At 55.2% G+C, this 19436-nt stretch overlaps 5 protein-coding genes across 5 annotated transcripts; 2 read left to right on the forward strand and 3 right to left on the reverse strand.

The window, feature by feature from the left end:
* Positions 1–1249: 1249 nt before the first annotated feature.
* Positions 1250–2275, forward strand: B0T26DRAFT_658736 (uncharacterized protein; the record flags this gene model as incomplete). The annotated part of the gene is made up of 1 exon (XM_060438896.1): positions 1250–2275. One exon carries the CDS (start codon positions 1250–1252, stop codon positions 2273–2275), a length of 1026 nt encoding a protein of 341 aa, XP_060290611.1.
* Positions 2276–3429: 1154 nt separating this feature from the next.
* B0T26DRAFT_732535 (uncharacterized protein) lies at positions 3430–4069 on the reverse strand. The gene has a single exon (XM_060443115.1). The coding sequence runs from the start codon at positions 3912–3914 to the stop codon at positions 3654–3656; it is 261 nt and encodes an 86-aa protein (XP_060290612.1). The 5' UTR covers positions 3915–4069; the 3' UTR covers positions 3430–3653.
* A 344-nt stretch (positions 4070–4413) lies between these two features.
* Positions 4414–5820, forward strand: B0T26DRAFT_511020 (histone-fold-containing protein). Its single transcript, XM_060435425.1, has 4 exons — positions 4414–4739; positions 4801–4934; positions 4991–5109; positions 5170–5820. The coding sequence occupies exons 1-4, from the start codon at positions 4497–4499 to the stop codon at positions 5652–5654; spliced, it is 981 nt and encodes a 326-aa protein (XP_060290613.1). The 5' UTR covers positions 4414–4496; the 3' UTR covers positions 5655–5820.
* A 3137-nt stretch (positions 5821–8957) lies between these two features.
* Positions 8958–9716, reverse strand: B0T26DRAFT_732540 (uncharacterized protein). The gene has a single exon (XM_060443116.1). The coding sequence runs from the start codon at positions 9544–9546 to the stop codon at positions 9277–9279; it is 270 nt and encodes an 89-aa protein (XP_060290614.1). The 5' UTR covers positions 9547–9716; the 3' UTR covers positions 8958–9276.
* An 846-nt stretch (positions 9717–10562) lies between these two features.
* Positions 10563–13139, reverse strand: B0T26DRAFT_681394 (chromatin remodelling complex Rsc7/Swp82 subunit-domain-containing protein; the record flags this gene model as incomplete). The annotated part of the gene is made up of 4 exons (XM_060440634.1): positions 10563–11422; positions 11483–12331; positions 12486–12965; positions 13076–13139. The coding sequence occupies 4 exons, from the start codon at positions 13137–13139 to the stop codon at positions 10563–10565; spliced, it is 2253 nt and encodes a 750-aa protein (XP_060290615.1).
* Positions 13140–19436: the final 6297 nt, after the last annotated feature.

The raw sequence follows: 19436 nt of genomic DNA on the forward strand, positions 1-19436 counted from the left end.
AGGGATCTTGGTGGACACAGCATGTACACCTACCATCACACCCACGCACACGCACACACACACACACGCACACCCACCCACCCACACCCACACACACCCACACTCACACCCACTGCAGGCCGATGATGCTGCAATGTACATACTTCCCCATCCAATCCCCCCTTCCCCCTTTCCCACCCCGGGGGCTCCCCGCTAGACCTGGCCTGTGCTATGTTGTGCTGAGCTGCGCTGTTTTGCCCTGTGCTTTGCTTTGGGTGGTGTTGTGCGTGTGTGGATGTGGATGTGGATGTGGATGTGCAAGAATGGTATAAGTCCGTCCCCGCTCGCTACCTGCCGCGCCTGCCCTGAGAGGTGTGGATGCTGCATGGCATGGCAAGCTCGAGCACGCGGGTATATCTGCCGGCTGCCCCAGTTTCGTTGGTATTTCAAGCTGGATAGCCAGGCCGCACCTACTATACGGATATCGTGGTGGGCTCCGCGCATATTGGACAGTTGCTGGGCTGAGAGATCCGGGCTACCTTTGCTCCAGCGTGCTACCTACGTACCGTCCTGGGCCGTATATAGACGCGGGAGCTCTTGTCCCCCACGACGTTCTCGTCCTCGTCTACGTCCCGCTCCCCTCCTCCCGAGCCTCCTCGATCACCGGGCCTCCTCGCCCTCGCTGGACTGATGCCCGACACACATCTGGAGTCGTCTTTCCGCCTCCTCCCATCTTAACTCCACTCACTCACTACGTTGGTCTCCCCCAGTTCTGCTCCATCTGTCTCCATCACTCTATCCCATCCACTGGCGCATTCATCTGTACCTGGTGTGTCTTAGCTGGGGGCTTGGAAAAGAAGACCGAACCCCCCCCTTTGGGCTAGACACACCTCGATGGCCCCTCGAAAATATGCATTTCTCTCTACCCGCCCCTCCCCCCCCCGTTGTGGCCTTGGACATTGGCCCTGGTCTTGCTCCCCGACAAGAAGATGGCGATCAGCACAGACGGCCTACAAAATCTCGGGCAACCACAAGTTGGCCCTCAACCACCTTGCTAACGGACCCACCTTCAGTTCTTTTCCCTCCGCCCCGTCCCTCTACACCTACGCCTTCAACCCCACAACTAGGCTGGACGTCGACAGGACCCTCGGCTAAGCCTACGGGAGCTTCTCAGAGTGAGACACAGGTCTCTCTACCTTCTCCCACCGAAATCCTTCCCACAACCGCGGCCGTTGCGGAAACAAGCCCCGAAGTGCTTTTGACCGCGACTATGCCCACGGACACGACCCTGTCGAACGCGGGCTCATCCACGACCACCTCACCAAAGGAGACGGGATCTACGCGCGACGACGCCTCGGGGATCGGGAGCAACAGGACGCTCGTGATCACCCTCAGCAGTGTGCTCTCGGTAGTGGGGGCTTTGATGATTGTTGCTGCCGTCTTGATCTGCTGGAGATATTGGCAACGGCGGCGCCTACATTTCTTCGCCAGAGGCATCTCGCCAATCGACGACGACGAAATCGCAACCTGGAAAGTGCCCCGGAGCGAGAAAGTTGAATATCCAGGCGGGGATACTGATGGCGAAGCGGCAGCAGCAGCAGGAGGAACTACAGCGGCGGCGGCGGCGGGGACAGGAAGTGGCCACCGAGAGAGCGGGAGCCCGTCACACGGGAAGCATGCGTCAACCAGCTCGGCAAAGAAACCACCAAGCGTCATTGTGTACAGCAACGCCCTCGGCCAAGGGTACCGGGTCTCGAGCGATGAGGGCTCGCCCCGTTCCTTCGTCCACAACAGCACGCGCGTGAGTTACACGGGCGGCAGAAAGCTCAGCCTAGACAAAGCACTCCCGCAGACACCCATCCAAGCGAGGGCACCGAACGCGCGAGCCGGGCTCACAGATGAGGCCATCCCAGGCGACGAGCCCTTCCTCCCAAGCCCCAAACGCCAGACCTCGCGTCTCTCCAAGCTACCGCCTACGTTTTTATCACAGCACCGCCGTGCCGCCTCCCACCACCACCACCTCAGGACAAGGAGTTCGAGGAGCAGTACCCGCAGCTTTGCGGGCTACGAGCGCTCTGCCGCCGGCTCTGACATGGAACTTTCACCCCGCCATTCGCACGACGCCTATCCTACTCACAGTGGCCATTCGCGCGTTTACTCGTCGTCATCTATCCCCCCGCGTCTCTCCTTCGGCGACGAAGGCGTCTTTGGTGGCAGTCTCTCATCTCCGTCAGCATCGCGCCCGTGGTTTCGCGATGAGTTTCACGGTGACAACATTGGTCGCGCGATTGGCTGAGCCGCCAACAACAGCCTCAACAAAGCGTTGCTTTTTTTTAAACCCGAAACCCGGTTTTTTTTTTTTTTTTTGGGGGGGGGGGGGGGGGGGGTTTGGCTCTGGACGTTTGTTGATTGGTTTCACGCCATCAAAACTTTCGGCATTTCTGGAACGGCATGGCATACAGGGCATGACGTGGGTCAGGTGAGGCCCGCTCCTGGCCTCGCCGTTAAAAAAAAGGTTCAGTCCGACCTGTTTCAGAAACAAACATGGCTATGCGATCGGCAAACTTTGTTTTTTGAGAGAGAGAGAGAGACAGAGAGCGGGGACCTACCTTGGCTTGATGCCCGCCGCCTCATTATTACATTTGCCTCACTGGGCACCCACCTCCATCACTCATCCTTACGACGTAACACACATATTTGTTACACTTGTTTATTTTATTTTGTTTCTGTTTTCATATTCATTCCCCTACTGTTTTGGCGTGTCCGTGCGCTCAAGCGGGCAAGGAGAGTGAGCATTTCGCCGCTCGCCCGCCCCCTTCTGTTCCACAAACAACCGAGATCGGGATCTTACTTTGGGTTTCGAGACTTTTTTTATTTGGTCGGCGTTTTGATGATTTCATGATTAACCTAAGATGGATATACCCCGTGGGCTGTTGCATGGTCTTTTTTTGTGCTATGTTTTTCTTGTTGGTTGTCAACAGGAGGGGCACGGAAGTGGGCAGCATGTCTCCTGAACCTTTCTTTCCCAATTCTTTTGAAGATGCGGTGCAGCGCCACCCATACTCTACCCTTTGTTTTCTTATTGTCTACCCTTTCAACGGGCTGGCTTGGGGTGATACCTGGCCTAAGATCACGCCTTCTCTGTGGAACTCTTGTCTCTTCGAGGTGTTGCTCACACCAAGCCTCACATCATATTACATTGCATTGCATCGTATTGTTATTACCATGTTCCCCACTCCGGAAGAGGGAAGAGGAGTGTTCTCAAACCCGACTCGACTCACTGGAGAGCTTTTCGTCATTGTTGGTCACTGGTCACTGTATCATTACATATTGCACGCAGGTAGACATGGTGCGATGTACTACCCACCCACCTTAGTTTCCTGCGCAGAAGCAGATATAACCACCTAGATAGGTGTTGCAAAAACTGGGCGTTTTTACTCTAATTATTAGGGCCAAGAAACATGCAAAGTGAAGCGACCTATCTTACCGGCGCAAGCCTATTTGCCAGGAGAAAAGGAAGCTGACTGCATGCTGTACGCACAAGGTGCAGAGAGATTTCAGATAGCAATGCTTTTTACAAGGTTGGTAGGTATTCGATTCCGCAGTCATGTCCCTCCCAAATAAGGGTGCAAACTTTTGTTGTCACCCCGCCTAACTTGAAACATGGAACAGAGTCAAAGCGGCAGGCAGCCTTTACCCAACCCAACCTCCCCAGAATGTGGAATGCCAATGATGACGTTCACACGGCTCCCGTCTCTGAGGGCGGAGCACCTGCCGCCGTGAGCGGTGTGTTTGACACCGCTGTTCGGTTCTGGCTGCACGCTTGTGTCCGCAAGGTGGACCGGACCTTGCAAGATCAAGGGAATAAGAACGCGGAAGATGGGCCGGACTGGGTGCCAAGCAAAAGCAAGCCTAGGACTCGAGCGAGTTAGCATGTTGCGAATGAGGTATCAATAATCTATTCAGCTATTTAACCTCACTCAATGTAAATTGGTCAATTGCCCTGGGAGAAACCAGCTCGAAGACTTTGATCTTTCTTGGGAGAGGATGCCCCGACATCTCCTCGTGGGTTGTAAAATGAGCATAGAACATGTGGCTTGGCAGTTAATTAACCACGCCCCTGAATACGCTAGGGTTGGGCACCCAGGGTTATATATGGGCGAATGCTACGAAAGAAAGACAATTCAATTTACGCGTCTCCTAAGCTGGCTAGCCGCACGCCGCGACGCGCCTTGATTTTTTTCCCCATCTTCACTCAACGTTCCCCCCCACACGAGCCGTTGCGCAATTGGGAAAGCAATTAGGCGACGAACAACCTCAGCGCAGCACGACACGGCGCAAGACTAATTAAAGACTTCATTTGGTGATTTTTTTTAGCGACCATAAGTGACCGCCCTGCAGCTAAACTACCTACCCTTCAATCCCGCATCCCAGCCTAGGGCTTCGCCTCCCCTTCATTGTCGTGCGATCCCCACAACGCCCAACTTCTTGCTCACCCGCCAGCGAGCATCACCACCATGCCCGCCCGCAAGAGCGACACCCGTAGGAGCGAGGTCTCGGCAGCCCGGTTCGTGCTAGCCGAGGAAGAGAGCGCCATGGCAGTGGAACCAGCCGCCCCCGCTCCCGCCCCCGCCACCGATGTCCGGGAGCCTCCCGCCTCGGCGACCACGCCCGCGCCCGCGTCAGAAAAGAAAGACAAGGAAAAGGAGAGGGAGAGGGAACGAGAGCGGGAAAGGGAACGAGATGCGATAACTATTGAGGCACGTACCGCCTTACTACTGTTATGCCATCTGCCAGTACAGGACTAATACCAGGAAACAGGACTTGACGCTGCCCAAATCCATCATCACGCGTCTAGCCAAAGGCGTGCTCCCGCCCAACACTCAAATACAGGCCAATGCCATTCTCGCGCTGAACAAGAGCGCAGCAGTATTCATCAACCACCTGGCGTCTGCGTATGTTCTATTGTTGCTCCCCCCCACCCCGTGTGTCTGACTGGGCCATGTCACAGGGCGAACGAGGCGACGTTGTCGTCGAACAAAAAGACAATCATGCCGGCCGACGTCTTCAAGGCGCTCGAAGACATCGAGTACGGCTTCATGCGCGAGAAGCTAGAAGCCGAGTTTGCGAGTGAGTATCCCCAGTCACAGTAGAAGACAGGGTCGAGTTTATCCCTGACACACTTTCAAGAATTCAACGAGGTGCAAACGTCGAAGCGCTCAAGCTATCGCAAAAAGGTGGCGGCGGCCAAGAAGGGAGTCACGGGCGGCGGCGGCGGGTCGCATTCGGGGGCCGGAGGCGCGTCAACGCTGAGCACGGGGTCCCACGGCGGCGCAGACGGCATGGACGACACAGAGACGAGTTTCTTGCTCAGGGACAACCAAAGGGGAGACTCGGGCAGCGGCCAGCCCAGGCAGGCCAAGAAGGCCAAGATCGACACGAGCGCCGACGCGTCGAGGATGGACGTCGACGACCAGGAGCCGTCGGACGCCGAGACGGTTCCGGAGGAGCCCGAGGAGGAAGAGGATGACGAGGATGAAGACGAGGAGGAGGAGGAGGAAGAGGAGGACGCAGATGAGGAAGACGACGAGACGGCCGACCCTGGCGAGGCAGAGGATCGCGAAGGCCCGGATGAGGACGAGGCTCTCGATGACGAGGAAGAGGATAGCGAGTAGAGAGGGGGGGGCCTGGAAAGAAACTCGAGCATAAATGTGTTCAATACCTTACTCTTGTGAGCAAGAAACCAATTGTCCGGGTTTGCGCAGCGGGTGACGCAGACTCTGTCGTACGACCTCTGTTGGGGCCATCGCGAAAGCCGGCTTGCTTATCCACTGTCCAGCGTCTAGCTGATATCAAGCTAATAATAGTACAGCTCGAGCACACTCTCCCAGTTGCTCCTATTCAGTTTCCGAAGAGAGGGTTCCCAATGTGACTGACCTGTTTGCCAGCAAGGCAAGGCAAGGCAAAGTCAAAGAGACAGTAACGCACAGTCGGGGCGAAGCGTGCCATGCCATGTGCCGCTCTACAGGAAACTAGAGGGGTTTTCTTTACGCCTTTTACTTTGCAAAGCCCGCCGCATCGCCCATCCATTCTCTGGACTGCCCGTCCGAAGCTGTTTACGCGGACAATTGCTGAGCCGTCCAGTTGGGAACTGGTACTGCTCCGGCTATGGTGCCGAAGGTGCCAAAGGCGAGGCAGGAACTTCCTCTGCAAAGTAAGCCCTCGGGGCACAAGGGCGAGCAAGCTTCGAAGCCTAGTGTCCGCCTCTTTGGTGCCTGTGACCCAGTCTCGGACGGCACTTGCACCGTGTTGTCGGGTCAGCTAAGCTGCTGGGGGGCGGCACCCCCCAGCAGAGTCTCGGGTACTTGAATGCCTTGGCTTCATGGGCGTAGGCCGACTGGCACGAGAAGAAGGGGTTGTTACGGGGTCCGATTTCGTAGTAGAGCGGGTCGAGCAGTTTTGCGACGAGGCCGTGTTCAGGAAGAGTAGAAAGCAGCAGATGTGCCAATGTCCTTGCCGGCCCCCCGCGAGGGGGAGACGTGTCCCTAGGGGGGGAAAGAAGCTCGACCTTCAGCAGCTGAGCGTCGGCGCCATCTTCGGCTCTGATTGTCTCGAGGATTTTGAGCTTCACCGGCTGGGTGTCCTCTGTGGCGGGACCGGATGGCGCTAAGTGCTCCAAGCACAAGTCACAGAGGTGCCTGTTTTTCAGGTCTTCCTCGACTGGCTCCCCTCCTATGCTTTCGGTGAATTCCTTGGGCGGCTCTGGACCTAGACATATTGGGATACACTCAGGATCGCCGGTCCCCAATTTCCGACCAAAACGGCCATCACGAACCTGAACCGTTCTTGGAAAACAAAAACATCGGCGAAACCGATTCCCCTAGCCCTCCAACAAATACACCCTTTCCCTTTGAGACCGTTGGATCCCGCCACTTTCGATCAGGAGATGATAAAAGCGCAAGTCCACTCGATTCCTAACAATCCCGCCGATCTTCCCGAATTAAATACGGAACAAGATGTGATGTAGGCAACCCTCTCTTTCCATCCCCATTTGGTCCGCCACATCAACTTTCCCAAATTCGCCATGCTTTTTGTGAAGGAATTAACTGACGGCGTTGAACCGTGTAATCAGTACTCGTGTGGGACCGTACATTGTGGCCGCAGCCGAACTTCTGTTGAACGAGCATCTCAGACTCCTCGGCGTCACCGGTTCTTGCAAATTCAAGCGCGAGGCTTCTCAGGAGGATTCCAGGCCTCGTGTTTTATGATTATAATTACTTGGCACACTTCAAGCCAGCAATGAATATGAGACATGACAACGAGGTGTTGATGTTTGCCTAGGTGTACTCTGAGCCCGTGAGGTCGACTAAGGAGAAGCAGGAGCTACTGGAGAAGAACTTTACCCGGATTCTATTCGAAATAATCGTCAGTGAAGTCACAAAGGTGGATGAGGCGCTCAAGGCGGCTAAGGCGAAGGCGGCCAAGCCGAAGGTGCCTGCTGCTAGCGGTGACGAAAGTTCCAAGCCGTAGTCTTGGAGCAAGGCTCAGTGGGTTTGCGAATACCTGTTTTACCCATGCTGGCATGGTCCCGAGGCATGCGTACAGGCTGGACTCTAATGTATGCGGGCTGGATCCCGACTTAGTTATAGATATGGAAGGTAGATTCTTATACTTTCTAGCTTTGAATTAAATTCAAACGTTGCGAAATACACTGAATGGTCGTTTGCGTAGGACTATGGGTACTTCCAAGGAGTAAAGATCGCAGCAAATATACCGGCTAGGAAAAGCCTTTGATAAGTCCTTCCAGGATCGAGAAAGGCCACAAGATTCTATAATAGGGATCCCTATCAATGATTACCTCCGTCAGCGAAAAACCTTTGGGGTGAGCCGTAAGTTTTTGAGCCCTTAAAAATATTAGAAAGTCCCCCCCCCCTAATAAACATTCAGGGATTAGATTGTACAGCTCTAGTAAGGGAGCCTCAGTCACGTACTACATTTGATGGTGCGGAGAAAAAGATAAAGCTTGTCTCAATTACAGCTCTTGAGTACCTTGAGATATGAATATGAGCAAAAGGCTGCGAGTAGTTTATAGGAGTTGCTACTGGAAAAACAGGCATGTACGTCGGTCACGAGAACACAAACGGGATGATCCTGTACAAAGTGGCAAACCAAGACGGAGCAGACGAAGCCATTGTCCGCGGAGAAAATTTGGTTGTGGTAATTACCAACCATCGGACCACTGATGGGACGGGAGGTCTTTGTCGGAAACATGGACGATATGCCGGAGGAGAAAGCTGCGAAATTGGGATTATCTAAAGTCAACGGTCGTTGGACCAAGGACTAGACAGATTGATACAGGGACAGTAGCATTTACTGGGGGAGGGGGGGGTATTGCTACGGACGCCTAACAGGAGTGCTACTTTTATTCATGACGAGTGCCTTTGAAGTAAAGTGTTGGAACAACGCGCATTCCAGCCACATAGAGGTGGCTGTAGCAACGCATTCATCAGCCAGACAGGCGGCGGTGGAGGCGTAGGGGTCCCAGATTCCATATAAGTGGCCTACGGCCACCTCTTTCTTCTAGACAGACATAGACAACAATGACCATCACTTGAACCACCAGCTTTCGGCGTGCAGCACGCCCTGTTGTTTCCAGTACCGGTACCTGGTGATTCCAACATAAAGAGAGACGCGGGAGATAGTATATCTAAATATATTTTATAATACACGTTAACCTTATTCTAGTTTGATTTCTCTCCGCCATCATTCGTTTTCTAAATAGACTAGTAATATTGCCTATTTAATAGACTTTTTATTTGAGAGCTCAGGGTCACGGTTAGATTCTAATGGGATATGAGGGATTGGACTGTTAGAGGCCTCCGACACTAATTGACAAGCGATTGCTTGCATCCACTCATGCGCGGTAATATAGACCCACTCTCACTCACTCATTCACTCACCCGCCATCTCACCCACAAGGGACTCACTCACACATAAACATATAAAGAATGGCAACAAAAACACCTTGATAATATTATGCTAACTGTGCTCAAGGACAGAGAAAAAGAAATCCTCCCCAGACAAGGTAGTCGGTCAGTCAACTACCTCAGCAGCCACCCACCCAGGCAAGGCAGACCTTCAGCAACCTGCTTGCCCCAGCGGGAATAAGAAATCCATAATCGATCAGCCAACAGTCCCAAAGCCCAACCGAGCACGCACCCTGGATATTCCCAAACCACCCAAGCCCATCCCATGCAGCAGAGCAAAGCAGAAAGAAAAAGACGGACAGTAACACAACTACGACATATACGCGTAAGAGACGAGGAAGAAAAGAACAAAAGAATGGCGATAGCAAAGGAGCAAGACGAGAAAATAAAGGATATAAAAAAAACGGCAGTATAGCCTCCCTTTCCTTACAACCTCACACAGTGAAGATGTTATCCCCAAAAGACAAGGAGAAGCGGACGAATACAGAAAGAGGTCAAAAAGTAAACAAAGAACAAAGAACAAGTAATGAACTCCTCCGATGCTGCTTGAAGCAATGCGGGCCTGTCTGTCTGTATGCATGCATCGAGATATGTCCAGGCCAGGCTAGGCTAGGCCATAGAGTCACGTGCTCACGGAAGCGTCTCCATAATTGAATCAACGACAGGCGGAGAATAGAAATCAGGAAAAAGGAGGAAGAAATGATCAAAGATGGATATGTTGAGGTCCGAGGGGGGGGGGGGGGGGGGGAACACGAGCAATACTAGAACATGAGAGGAACACAAGGAAAATCCCACGAGTTAAGCAGTAAGCCGTCCCATACCATGCAGAGCGACTGACCGACACAAACCTAGTCCCGATACCGAATAGGAAGAATAAAACAACGTAGACGGGAACAAGAAATAGTGAACAAATAACGCGGAATGAGAGGAAGGGGTCCCGACTTGATAACGTTATGTAGTCCCGGCCGGCGCCCATCGCATGGCGCCCGTGCAAGTGATGCGACGCTTGGTCTCCTCCGGTTCCACAGAGTGTAGCCAAGTTGTTAGGGGATTGCGGTTGTCCCATCTTCCAATTCCGTACCAGGCCCACGGAGTGTGAGCACCTAGCACAACTCGATCGAATGTATGAAGTTGGAGGACCACGGGAGTCGGAACGGAGGCATAAAGATGGGGGAAGACGGGGTCGGATAACTAGGTTGTTCCAAAATTTCAGATGGAATATCAGGGAATGGGATGAAATAAAAATCCAAGGTATCGTAAGGAGAATCGGCAAAAAGAATGGTGAAAAGTTCCCTCCCGGTCAAGTACTCCTCTATGCCCATGCCAAGTCGAATGCTGCAAGGGGACCATACCCTGCCCTAAAAAGCACGTCGCCTCTCCATCCGATTGAAATGCTCGGGGTATTTTGTGTGAATATCTGCACAAGGTCCGCGGTTCCAAAGTTTTACAAAAAAGCGAGAGTGGACAATATGACATTCCGGGTTTCAAATGCGATCCTCGTGTTGGCCTGACGAGCATCATTGGGGGAAAGCGACCCCAACAAGCTTGCGTCCGAAACGGGCTAGAGAGTGCACACTGCTTGGCCACCGCCGCATTTTACTGCGGCTGGTTGGCCCACCATTGCGCCGGAGTTTGTTGTTGCGGCCACGCCTGGGTGACGGCGGGCGCCGGCGCACTCTGCTGCATGTACTGGCGAGGAGTCTGCTCCGCGGGATACATGCCCTGGGCTTGCGCGCCGTATCCTTGGCCCATGCCGGGCATGCCGGAATACGACATATTCCCCGGCTGCACTTGGCTTCCGCCTGCCGAATGGCGGAGTTGGGGGGCTGGCGACTGTTGCTGGTGAGGCGACTGCTGAGACTGGGCAGTGTAGGCAGAGTATCCATGTTGCGGCGTCTGCGGCGTTGACGGCCACATCTGATTCTGCTGCGGGTAATTGTAGTTCTGGCTAGTCTGCGGCATGCTCCCGCTCGTTGCTGACGACGGGTTTGTTGGTCTCGAATTGTTCTGCGGTTGAGCTTGAACCATACCTCTCATTGTACCTTGATTAACAGAATTCTGGGCGTGAATGGGCTGTGAATATGGCGCGGCCGTCATCATCATTGGGCTCTGATTTGGGACGATACCCGGCTGCTGCATTCCCGTTGTCGTGGCATGCGGCGATGGGGAAGGCCGGCTAGGGGGTGCCGTCGCATCCGTCGCGCTCACCGGCTGGCTCATGGTGGTCGAGGGAGGCTGCTCGTGCGGCCGTCGCCAGAGCGCGTGCATGTAGTCGTTCCGGATCTCGCGCTGCTGGTTAACCGAACGGTTGAACTCGGCGGCGTGATGCGCCTGCGCATGAAGCTCGGATATGGGCGCGGGCTGCGTCCGGTCCTGGTAGGGCGGGCCGGTTATCTCCTGCCGAGGGCCAGTCTTGAGAATGCCCGAGTAATCTCGGCTCCGAGTGTCATTGTAATCTGGTCCTAGTGTTATCACGGGCATTCTGGTCGAGCTTCCTGGCGGCGCTCCAATCATACCTGGCTGAACGAGCTGAGGCTGTGGAGCACCACCAAACTGGCCGGGGTTGGTGCTGTAGACGATCTCGCCGTGGGGGCCTCCGAGCAGAGACGTCGAATTCTGGTTCGCAACGGCATCGCGGTCCTCGCGGGCCTTGGAGGCGCCCGGTCTCTTCTCGCCTGCCGGATCGGCCTCGGTAAAGCCCTGTTTACGAGCCTTATTCTCCCAATAGTCATCCCGAACCCTCCGGCCGCCCTCAATGACCCTGCTGCCAAACTGCCGAAACATACTCCGCGCCGTCACGATGGCGATCTGCCGTGATCTATATGAGAAGGGAAGAATCTCCTGTGAGACAAGGTCATCTTTCTCAACCTGGTTTGCAATTATTTTAAAGAGCGAACGGTTCTTATTGAAGAGCAGATACGAGTCGCGGTACCCAAGGACGCGGGCGCATTCGGTCGCAAGCATGAAGAGCTTGTCTCCGCGCTGTGGGACCAGGAATGTTCGGCATCGGTACTGGCGGTTCCCCGTGAGCTGGCCGTTGGGCAAGACCTTCTTCTCGCCGGCCTCGTCCGTCTCCCTCGGAATGTACTCGTCACCGCCGGGGCCAAGCTGGTCAGTCGTGTGATCGCGCACCGTGGGGAGCGCCTTTAACGTCGACTTTGTAGGCGTCGTCTTGGGAGGCGACGCCTGAGGTGGCGCGTACGCGGGAGTTTGGGCGGGTAGCGGCGCATTCTGGCTCTGTGGCGTCTGCGGGGGAATGGACGACTGGGCGACGGGCGGGAGTGGTGCCTGACTGGCGGCCTCGGCGACGCTGCCGGACTGTCGGGACTTCATCGGTCTTCCTCTTTTCCTGGGCTTATCGCCACCTGAACACGCGCAGAAGCAATCATCAGCCTGTAATCCCATGTCCCTCCCCAAGTCTCCATGCGCCGCGTCGCACGGTCCATAGATGATGTAACACTGGGCGGAGAGAGACCCGGTCGCAGAGGCGCCGCTACACAAGTGTCAAACACAACATACCGTCATCGCCAGCTGACCCTGGCGCTCCTGAGTCTTGGTAATTGTCCGGCGAGTGGCTCCTCTTGACGCCTCGGGAGGGTGGTGGTTTAATCAGGTCTGAGCGGAACTGGGCATCAGCATTGCGGATGGGAGAGGGAAATATGGGGCGCCCATGACGTGGAGTTAGGAGAGAAACGAAGGCTTCTTCGTCGGTGCAGATGGGAGCAGTCGAGCGATCGGGCGGGCGGCGGGCGACAGGCGGAGACGCGAGGGTGGGTTGGGTGAACGTGCCGAGCGCGACGATGCGCGCTGCGCGATGCCAAAAAAAAAAGACGAGGTCAAAGACCCAGACCGAGATTGAGATCGAAGCCTTGACCAACAGAGGTTGCCCACTGTGCGACGTCGATGAATTGCAGCCGGCGGCGGCAAAGGTGGCGATGTTGCGACAACGGCTCGAGGCGACGGGTGGGCCAAGCGTCGGCGACACTGAGAGGAGCAGGGCTTGCGCCGCCCAGGCCAGCAGCGAGCGCGCGCGCACAGGCGATCGGCAGGCAGGTCAAGGGCTGGGAAATTCACTGGGACGCATGTTTAAAAGACGGGCAGCGACATACCTGTGTTGAGCGCAGCTGGATTGATTGTCGCACTATCAGCGCCGTTGGGCTGTGCAGAGTACATGAGTGCAGGAGACGTCGACCACGTCAACGGGTCTGCGAAACGACGTGTCTTGATATAGTTGGGCTGGCCGAGGGGGCACACAACCAAAAGGGCTCAAGCTTTGATCTGGTCTGGAATGCACGCGCTGGGTGATGCAGGCAGGAATGCTCATGCATTTGGTTGGCGCAAATCCAGGGCCGCTCCAGCAGGTGCGTCGAATGAAAGGTAAAAGTATTAAAAAAAAGGATGCGAAAGTAAGGCCGATGCGGCTTCTACCCCCCAAGCTCCTAGGTTCTTAATTTGCTTCTCCTACCTAAAAACTACGGATTGGTTCCTGCTCTTTTCGCCCGCCCTCCCGCAACGTGCCAGAGCCAGAGCCCAGGTTCCAGAGAGCCAGCCTGCTAGCAGCGCACTGCAGCGCAGGCGCACGCGCGGGGACCCCGCTAGCTCGTCCTGGAAGACCGGCTCCAGGGGGGCGAGGGAGGGGGGCAGTGGAGGGGGGTGCGTTGAGCGGTGTAATTATCCGTACCTAGGTATTCCGTTCCGTAGGTACGATTTCGCGGCTTCCTCAGGTACCCGAGGCGAGGGCGGTTTTTTTCGGCCAGCAATCTGGAAGCTAAAGAGAGATCCAAAGCCAAGCCGAGGCGGAGAGAGCAAGCATTACACGGAGAGCGAGAAAGACTAATGATGGACAGAAACAGGAACAGGAGACATGACACTCCATGCTGGTGGCATACACTAGACTAAAAACATGGAAACTACTGCGTAGAAAGTACGGATATTCCGTACGGATATGTCGTATTGCCCTGTCCAGCCTTGTCCTGACGCCCGTCAAGCACTGTTTCCCTGGGCCGTGGCGACATGGGCCGACCGGGAAGGAACATACCTTCCAGGTTCGGTTCGATGGCCATGGAAGGCGCCCGCCCTGCGTGACGACTCACGAGACAAACAAAATCCCAACTCTGAACGTCTTTCGCGATCGGTACCAAGTAGTGCGCGTGGGGCGTGCGCGGGAGAGGAGGAGTCGGGATGGGATGCCGCGCCGACAGGGAACAAAAGGCACCCTAAGAATGGGAGGGGATGGGCGGGAACAGGCCTGAAGGGCCTGGGGATCTCAGCAGGGGGGCTTCCTCGACAAGCCCAGGGCGCTAGGTGGCCTAGGGTTGGTTGGCTTACTTGCTCTCCATGGCCATGCTTCTCCGTACGTAGTGTTGTGGCAGGACCCGGCAATGAATGCCCTGCCTAGGTGGGCTGCTGTTTGGGTCAGCAACCGGCGGGATTGGGTTGACGGCTTGCTTGCTTCCCCTGTCTGTCTGCTGCTGCTGAGGGGCGCGCGCGTACCCTTGGTTTGGCTTGGCTTGGCTTAAGCGGCTTGGCTTCGCTTGCCCTGGTCTTGTTTTCCTCGGGTCCTGGCTTGGCCTTAGGATCGGGACGGAGATGACTGTCTCCTAACGCTGATGATCTTGCTTGAGTTGAGGCCCGAGGCCCCCGACCGCCGCCGCCAACTAGGAACGCCCAGGCCCCTCCTTAGTACGCAGTAGACGATAGCACGGTTCTTGGCTGGCTCGTTGGCGACGCGACTTTGGCCGAACTAGTCTTGTTAGGGTAATTCCGCTGGTATTATCCGTGAGGTGATGACGGCCCCGTTATGCTGTTACGTACGTCTGCGTGCGTCCTCTGCGCTGTAGCTTTGCTTTTCTTTTGCCGCCTCACGTTCTAGGTAACTCGTTCTTACCTCCTCAGTACCAAAATGTCGGAGTCGTGCTGTTGTCGGACAGAACTTGGCATTCCGACGGAACCGCTCCTTTTACTGTACAATATAGGGCCGTCTGCCGCGTTGCCATCCCAGTTAGTACGTACATGTCCAGACAGGGCTAGGCACCTAAAAACACTACATAGTAGCTGCAGTCCGTCCTGTGAGAAGGGAGGGAGGGGAGTGGAGGGGGCGGAACGGCTTGAGCTTCCTGGCTGACGGGTCTGCCTTTTGTTTGAGACGGCCGCCCTGCTCCTGGGCCTGGGGAGAGGTGGGTAGCTGCTATGTACGACGGGTATGTAAGGCGTGATCCATCAAAGTGCTTCGGCAGCACCACTGCAGATGTTCTTCACGTTACCCCCGCGCCTGGTCTGCTTCCAAACCGTGAGCCTGTGAGGCTGCAGGTAGGTTGTTGATACCAGCAGATACCTTACCTACCTACGGTACAAGCCTCCACTGGGCGCCATGGGCGCTGAATCACCCCTTCCCATCCCTATCATCCTTTTTGTTACCAGCGGCCGGAACGAGGGACGAGAGAAAGGCCGACGACAATACTAAGTAATGGTCAAGAATCAAATCACGAAATTTGAACGGATCTGCTCGGCGCAGTAGTGTCACGCTAGGCACACGCCAGGGTAGCATAGATCACGAGAGGCGGGGGGGGGGAGGGGCGCGATTACGTGCGGGCAGGTGCGGGCATGTGCGACCTGCGGAAAGGAGGCGAAGCAGGCTTGAGAGGCTCCATTTCCCGCCTTGGCCTAGCTCGGAATAGCCTTGTTGGAAGTCGGGCCAAGGAGAAAGCGGCGTGGGAAAGATGTGCGCATCGTTTCCAAGAGTCCCCGACACATGTAACCAAGGTACCTTCCCGGGAACCCGTCGTGATGTGCACACCCGCAAAACATATTTTCTTGACCATGATTTATATGTAGAAGATGATACTGCATAGTAAATAACGAGCGGGACACTGGTTTGCCCTGGCGGGCCTCCACTATCTAGAGCTTAGTCGTCAAGGCGGCAAGTTCTTAACACTGAGGTCTTTATTAGTAAAGACCCCGCAAACGGAGACGACCTCCGCGCACTTCAAGTTCACTTCGGATAGGACGGGTGATTATGAATCTAGGAGGATAATCCGTACCTTAGTTCCATGACTGTGTGCCATCAAAACTCCAAGCTGTGCAGGGGTTTCACGTAGGCAGCCTGACGGCGCAAGCTGGGAGTTGATGTCGTACAACCTACGGCACAAGCAACGCAACTGCACAATCTGAGCGATAAATCCCGTGGAAAGGAAGCTTTACGTACGTATGAAATTCATACGAAGCCAAATAAAACGGACTTGCTACCAGACTCGACTGCAGCTGTGGAACGTCGGTCGTAAGCTTAATCTTCAAAGGCTGAAATGCACCTCGCTGTGAACAGTCTCTTGGGACTCGCCCCTTTGGAACCATGCATCCTGTCCAGACATGCTTCGGTGGCTAGTGCTCTGTGCAAAGTCTAGTCTAGACAACGAGGGCAATACTCCGCACTTTCACGACTACATGTATCTCTTACTTCTACTAGGTCTGGGCGCCCGTGCACGCACATCTTTTCTGCTCGCGTTGAAAGGTTCGTCAGGGCGGCGGGACCTTTCGTGCTGACGAGATAGAGGCTCGAAATCTCGGACGCGGCGGAACTCAACCTTCTATGAACCGAGTTGTCCGGGCCCGAAGACGTATACAACTGTCAAGTTGGCATCAGACTGACGCGGCGCTTCCGCTTTCCATGGGTTCATCCGACTTATCCTGCCGTCAGCTGAATCGTCAGGTACATACCAAGATTCTCGCCTACCTAGTCTCGCTGCGTGGAGAGGATTTTTTAATCTAGAAAAACAAGACTAAATGCCATCCACCTGCAGGGACTTCCAGAGGCGCAGTGTCTACAAGTCTTTCTCAGGTACATGGATACCGGCGTTGTCTTGGCTTGTACGACACTGAGAAGACGGAACGCGCTTATTTTTTCAATAAATGGCCGCCATGCATCGGTGAAGTGTGCCGCCCAACGCAGCCGTCGAGTTGTGACTTGATACTCTTCTTAGATCAGGATTGCAGGCCCGTGTTCAAGCTTAGTGGTAGACTCAATATTCCTTCGACGGACGGGCAACAAATGCCGGACTGAGGCTGGACCAACCAACCCACTGCCCCAGAGAGCGGGACTTTTTTGAGCTTGCGGTTTGCGACTTGCAGCGGCTGGGCGAGCCGTGCATGGACCTGTTGCCCAAATGAGTCGACAGGACGGCCGGAGAGCCAATGATAGGACGAATTGATGGACCTCTTTTCACAAGCTGGCTAGGTTCGGCAATAGCTTCACACCCAGAGCTTCCCGCCGACACCCCACGAGGCGGCCCCGCCAACCCACTTCTCTCGCGTCCCCCAGGCCGTCAGATGGCGGGGCAAATATCCCACCAGAGCCACGCGCAAAAATACGAAACGAAACCTGGGCGCACAGGAAAAACCTGGACGCGCGACGCGGGTTGATGGATGCTACGTTCCCAGAAAGAAAGGCCGAAGCGACGTCTTGCGCTGCAGCCCGGTGATGCAGATGACAAGCTCGCTCTAATTCTGCTCTCTAAGTGTACTAAGTAGCATAGCTCTTTCTGGTATGTTCTCTGGTTTTCACGCATTCGCGACGAGGGTTCGGTGTCGTCTAAAAACCCGCAACTAGGCACGGTAGGCACTCGTAGTTCTCCGTATTATTATTATCAATACCGAGTATCCGTAAGCCTGCTGCCAACCAAAGTCCGACAGGCAAAAACAAATCAACTCCGACCCCAATTACAGCCGCCCCCGATACCCGGGCTAGAAGCCCAGCCGGACCATCGCATGGATGGATGAGGTCAGCCTGCAGCCGATTTTGACACTTAACCGCTTCTTCCTGTGCCGTTGGTCGCTTCGACGTCGAAAAAAGACTCGGATCTGGCTCCTCTATCAGGCAGGACAGGCACGGACTCGCAACAGATAGTATTCTATCTCGAGATCAAAGCAGACAGCGCCTGCTGACGTTTTTGTCGTCACTTTTGTCGCCCCTGTCTTATCTGCAGAAAGCGACCACGTGAATGGTCACAGTCCTCTGGATATTACGCCATGAAAACGGTCAAAGGTAACACAAGAGTCCAGCCACCTGTGATAATGAACGCGCCATAGCTCCATCTAATGTGCGGAATAGATGTGTCCTTCTTGGTCTAATGCGCGGCTTTCGGACATCCTTCCTGGCTGGGGCCTGTGATCATTCTCGTCGGTCGAGGGGCCATGACAGTTTGCGTCGCCGCGTTTTGAGAAGCCGGACATGGCTGGACACAGCTCGCGTAGTATCCCCCAGCCCCTCAGCCCAAGTGAAATAACATGGTCTTGAAAGACACGAGCTCCATCACTGCTAGCTGTCAATATTGTCCAAAGCCAGTAGCTGGTTGATTGGCTGAGGGACAAACATCTGATGAGGAGCGATGGGCAACATGACGCCACGGCTGAAACCTGCTAAATGTTTAGTGTCATCGATGAGTACAAAGAACTGCTGGAGAGACCAGTCTGATATACGCGACCCGGACCGGCTTCTCGTCTCCCGTATTGATGTCTCTAGTCCGTTTCGCGAACAACGAATCAGAGCTACGAGATATTATACTCGCCGTCAGGTCAAGCACCTTGGCTAGTTGGATGGGGGTGGGGGGTGGGGATGGCATGGCATGGCATGGGGAAAGGGAGGTCTTGACGGAGACGCGACACCGGGCTTGCGTGAGCGAAGTAGCCAGAGAGAGATAACGCTCGCGAGAAAGAAAAAAGCCACAATGGTTGATGACTCTTTGCCAGACGACAGATATTCCAGGTCACCGTGACACCATCTTGGCAGCCCCCCCTTCATGCACCTGTTTCCGCCTGTGTGTGTTGAATCGACCCCCCCCCCCCCCCCCCCCCGGCACCCTCCACATCTCCGCCCTCGACTAGTATTTGGTCGGTCTCGCTGTCATTCAAGCCCATCTAACCTCAAAAGATTTTGAGAGTTAGACTACACCTAAAGGGCAAGCGGCTGGAAGCGCCACACCAACCCATGTGGTTTCACGGGTTCCGAACAACCCAAGGCGCAATCAATTTGCCGCAGTACTCCAGAAGTCTGGGGGAGAACGCAGCAAGAAGGGCCTCGAGGTGGTGTGGGAGGGGAGGCACGGGGAGGGGTGACTCGGAGCTTGGCCTCGATGGAAGGGGAGGGGGAGCCGACCAAGATGGCCGGGGCGAAAAGTTGGTGCGGCAGGGGTGCAAGCGATTAGCTGCGATGCGACTTGGCGGCGCATCCACACACGTCGATTGGCTGCGGCTGCTGCAATTGCGGCAACCCAGCTGACACACAGACATGTCCTGCAAATCATGGACACGAGTTGAGTTGAGAGCGAAGAAACCGCGTTCGCGAGCATTGCAAAACTCTGAGGGGTTTCCCATCGGCGCACAACTCCTCCTCATTTCCCCCTCCCCCTCCAGACAGCAACGGGCTCTCTCTCAACGGCACATCGTCCGAACGTATACAGGAGCGAGTGTGCGCCGGCC

The sequence above is a fragment of the Lasiosphaeria miniovina genome (genome assembly GCF_030549165.1).
Source record: "Lasiosphaeria miniovina strain SMH2392-1A chromosome Unknown B0T26scaffold_8, whole genome shotgun sequence".
NCBI lineage: Eukaryota > Fungi > Ascomycota > Sordariomycetes > Sordariales > Lasiosphaeriaceae > Lasiosphaeria > Lasiosphaeria miniovina.